The sequence below is a fragment of the Rhamphochromis longiceps genome, linkage group LG13, assembly GCF_057381845.1.
Source record: "Rhamphochromis longiceps isolate RC_006_pf linkage group LG13, R_longiceps_female_GT1.1, whole genome shotgun sequence".
Lineage (NCBI taxonomy): Eukaryota > Metazoa > Chordata > Actinopteri > Cichliformes > Cichlidae > Rhamphochromis > Rhamphochromis longiceps.
The window spans coordinates 4,005,606-4,009,082 of record NC_140569.1 but is presented as its reverse complement, the minus strand read 5'-3'; the positions used below and the strand labels follow the sequence as shown (position 1 = coordinate 4,009,082).

At 36.2% G+C, this 3,477-nt stretch overlaps 1 protein-coding gene across 1 annotated transcript; it reads left to right on the top strand.

Annotated features, from left to right (window-relative positions):
- Positions 1-1,517: 1,517 nt before the first annotated feature.
- On the top strand, positions 1,518-2,876 carry LOC146655215 (uncharacterized). Its single transcript, XM_085428840.1, has 3 exons — positions 1,518-1,547; positions 2,000-2,196; positions 2,306-2,876. The coding sequence occupies exons 1-3, from the start codon at positions 1,518-1,520 to the stop codon at positions 2,874-2,876; spliced, it is 798 nt and encodes a 265-aa protein (XP_085284966.1).
- Positions 2,877-3,477: the final 601 nt, after the last annotated feature.

Genomic DNA, 3,477 nt, shown 5'->3' with positions numbered 1-3,477 from the left:
ATGAAGAATGGTTTACTGGAGTTTTGGTAATTTGTAGTGTAAAATATCTGAATGGTCAAACTGACTGTAAACTTTTATGCATTTATTTGACATTTTCAAAACGTAACTCTAAGTTTTTATATTTAATGGATGAAGAGGTTTACAACACAAGCTAAGAAAAGAATGTGAAATTCTATTCAGTTGTATTTATATAAATGAAATCAAAGCAGTGGCCTTGATGTGGTTTATATGATAAGATAAAGAACCTACAATAATCATCTATAGCTAACTATCCTAGTCAATGTTTTTTTGTTTTTTTTTTTGAAGAAAGCGCCATCTCTTGGTATATCACCTTCCGGCCTCTCACGTCTCCACAAAGAAGCAACTCCCCTGCAGAGACGTTCTGCAACAGGCAAAGGAAACAACAGTGAATATCGTCCTTTGAGATCATGGTACACTATTAGCTAAACTATGATTTTAAATGTCTATATTTATGTACAGGGTGTCAGGAGGGTGTTTCAATTATTTTACAGATTTAGTAGTCAGCCAGTGAGCAAAGTTAATCGTCATAGTCAAGTCACTGTTTTGTGTTGTGCTGAAAGACACAGGTCTGCTCAGCCTGCTGTACTCGCTCAAGATTAAGTTAAATTTATCAGAGACATGAAGTGGAATTAATACTTAATCCTAAACAAAGCTGAACACGAAAATAACATTGAATAAAAATGGTTTGACTATTCTCATCAAAGCGTGTGAATGTGCTGCCACAGGGGCTGTGGGGTGGAGTTTATAACCCACCACAATTTCCTTTTTCTGATTCGCTCTGATAAAAATATCTTAAATGGCACAATGCTGAATTAACTATTGAGTTGGAAGCTGCGCTGAAGAAAGTAAGGCTGATGTTTACTTGTATATATATTGAAGATACAGGAGGCGGTTACTTTATTCTTTTGAGCTTCCTTGTAAACAGCATGAAAGCTGCTTAAATGAAAACCAAATGAAAATATATTTATTGATTATGCTTTATTTCTGCTTAATTTTGTACTTAACTGATAGGCTTGTGGACAGATCAAACTACCAAGGGCTTCCTTATAGGTATATAATTTCTGTAGTCAGGTACCAGTTTAATAAGTACAGCTTGCTAATTCAGTTAGGTTCAAAGGTTTAGCTTTTTTTTTTTCATCTGTAGAAAACAAAATCAGTGGAAAATTGATTTATTAGTCCAGATGGTTTTGACTCAATATAGGACACGTTCAATTTAATTCAACCACTATTTTGTTTTTTCCCCTTTTGTTTTATTTTGGCACAATTTTCTTTCTAATATCTTTAGCTATAATTTCATATCAAAATAACAACAATGTTGATCTGCTCACTATTTTAACACCTCCTGTTGCACTCAGGCAGATCCTTTGGTAAAGAGAAGAGAGTGGATAGAGCTTTTATAGCGGATCCATCATACAGAAAGTCAGCTGGAGATGGATATCTTGGATATAATGTTCTTGATAAGCGTCTGTTTCTGCCTTCCTTTAACTTTGGTCACTATGGCAGTGACCTGTTGGGTGTTTTTTGTGGTACGTAAATGAGAGACTTTCATTACTTTCTATGTCTCACTCCTGCTGAACTAATTCACTTTTACAAACAGTCTAGTTTTATAAGATTTTTCCACTTTGGTCACGTTAAATGTTCATTTTCTGAGTTAATAGTTCATAAAGTTTAGTTCTGAATTCATCCATCCATTTTTTTTCTGCTTCTGAAGTGGAAGCTTATCGTAGGTGTCACAGTGTGAGAGGTGGAGTGAAACCTGCACTGGTCACCAATCTGTCACTCTTTTTAATTCCATCAGACCATTTTGCAGCTTTTACACATTTTTGAGTTTCTTATTAGTCTAAATCACACTAAAAATATTTTCTGGACACTTAATACAGTTGTTATTAAAACACTAGCTCTCTACATCATTTTCTGTAAACATTTAAATGTTTAGTTCTGAATATCATGTTTATTACTGCATTAATATTTTCTGCAGGTACGAAGGGAGCAGGTCCCCATCACCTACTACACAAACCTCTTAATCTCCAATCTAATCCAGTTCAGCATGATGATCATCATTTTGATCGTCAAAGAAAACCCTGAACAAGTTCTCTATCATTATATTGCTCTTGGCATTTTTTGCTGTGCCGTGTTTGCTAATCTTGACTTCAAGATGTGCATTGCTACTGAAAGGTACCTGTCTGTCTTTCTCTGTCTGTATTGCATTCAATCAAATTCTCAAGCGTCCCTCTAAAGATAAATGTCCTCCTGTAATGATCAGTATGTCTGTCTTGTGTTGCAGGTGTTTGGTCATCACCCGTCCACAGTGGAACTGCATCAGACAAACTAAAGGTTCTGTGCTGCTCTCTGTTCTGGTTTGGATCCTGTCTATTATCACTGTACCTCTTGCTGTATTCTTCTATGTGATTTTACTCCCTGTGTTAATTTTTTTTGCCCTCGTTCCTTTTTTCCTGTTCGTCTTCACTTTGGTTTGGACCCTCAAAACTCTGCCTGCTGCCACCTCAGTGCCCACTGAAGAAAAACAGAGAATTGTAGAAATCTTAGTTCTGTTGTTAGTTAATCATTGTCTGATGTTCCTTCCTCCGATCATCTTTTATATTGTACCAATTTCACTTTATTTTCTCATTCCTATCTTTCTAATCTACATGAATTTATTTCTGTTCAATCCTTTCATGGATGTGATTTTGGTTTTTCTCATATGGAAAGACCCCATCGACAATCAGCTGTTGTCTCTGTGCTGCTACACTATGGACAACACTGCTGGAGAAGTAGCTGCAGATAAAAAGCTACAGCTACAATGCTGCAGTGACTGTAACAGCACAGTGGTGTACACAGCACTGCAGCAGATGTAGCTGCACATAATCAGACAGGTGGTTGATTGTAACATAGAGAGAGAGAGACAAAAGGGCACGATTCTGTGAAAGAAGTAGATAAATTAAGCAAACATCAACCTTAATAAATGTAGTAAAGTGGACATCTGAGATTTATCTTGAGAAATTTAGAAGCACTATTCTTATTAAAAGCTTCATCGGTTATTAACCAGCTGAATTCAGTTAAACTGGGGAAGCAAGAAGCATGTTTTGTTTATTGATCAGATGCTATGAATCACGAGAGAGAGAAAAACTCTGAAGACCTACTTAATGAGCGTACTATTCTGCTCCTCTGTGATTTGTATTTCTTCACACATACTAAGAAAGCGCATGGCACATGAAAGCCTGGCTCACAGTCTCTGTTCTAGTTCATCCCAAAGGTTCTATCAGGTTTTCAGGACTGTATGCAGGCCAGTCTAGTTCTTCCACACCAATCTTTCTCTTCCATGTCTTTATGGACCTTGCTTTGTGCAGTGGTGAGCAGTCATGTTGGAACATTGTTTATAGTGTTTGCTGCTTCAGATTATTTTACGTTTTTAATTTGCAAGTAATATATTGAGTTCTAAATAAATTTCATTATTTT

What these genes read in the sequence shown, in the direction of transcription:
- LOC146655215 (XM_085428840.1), top strand. Translation starts at nt 1,518, where the DNA reads ATGGCAGTGACCTGTTGGGTGTTTTTTGTG. An exon ending in CCTGTTGGGTGTTTTTTGTG is followed by an intron (nt 1,548 to 1,999) that starts GTACGTAAATGA and finishes TATTTTCTGCAG; the next exon opens with GTACGAAGGGAGCAGGTCCC. An exon ending in ATGTGCATTGCTACTGAAAG is followed by an intron (nt 2,197 to 2,305) that starts GTACCTGTCTGT and finishes CTTGTGTTGCAG; the next exon opens with GTGTTTGGTCATCACCCGTC.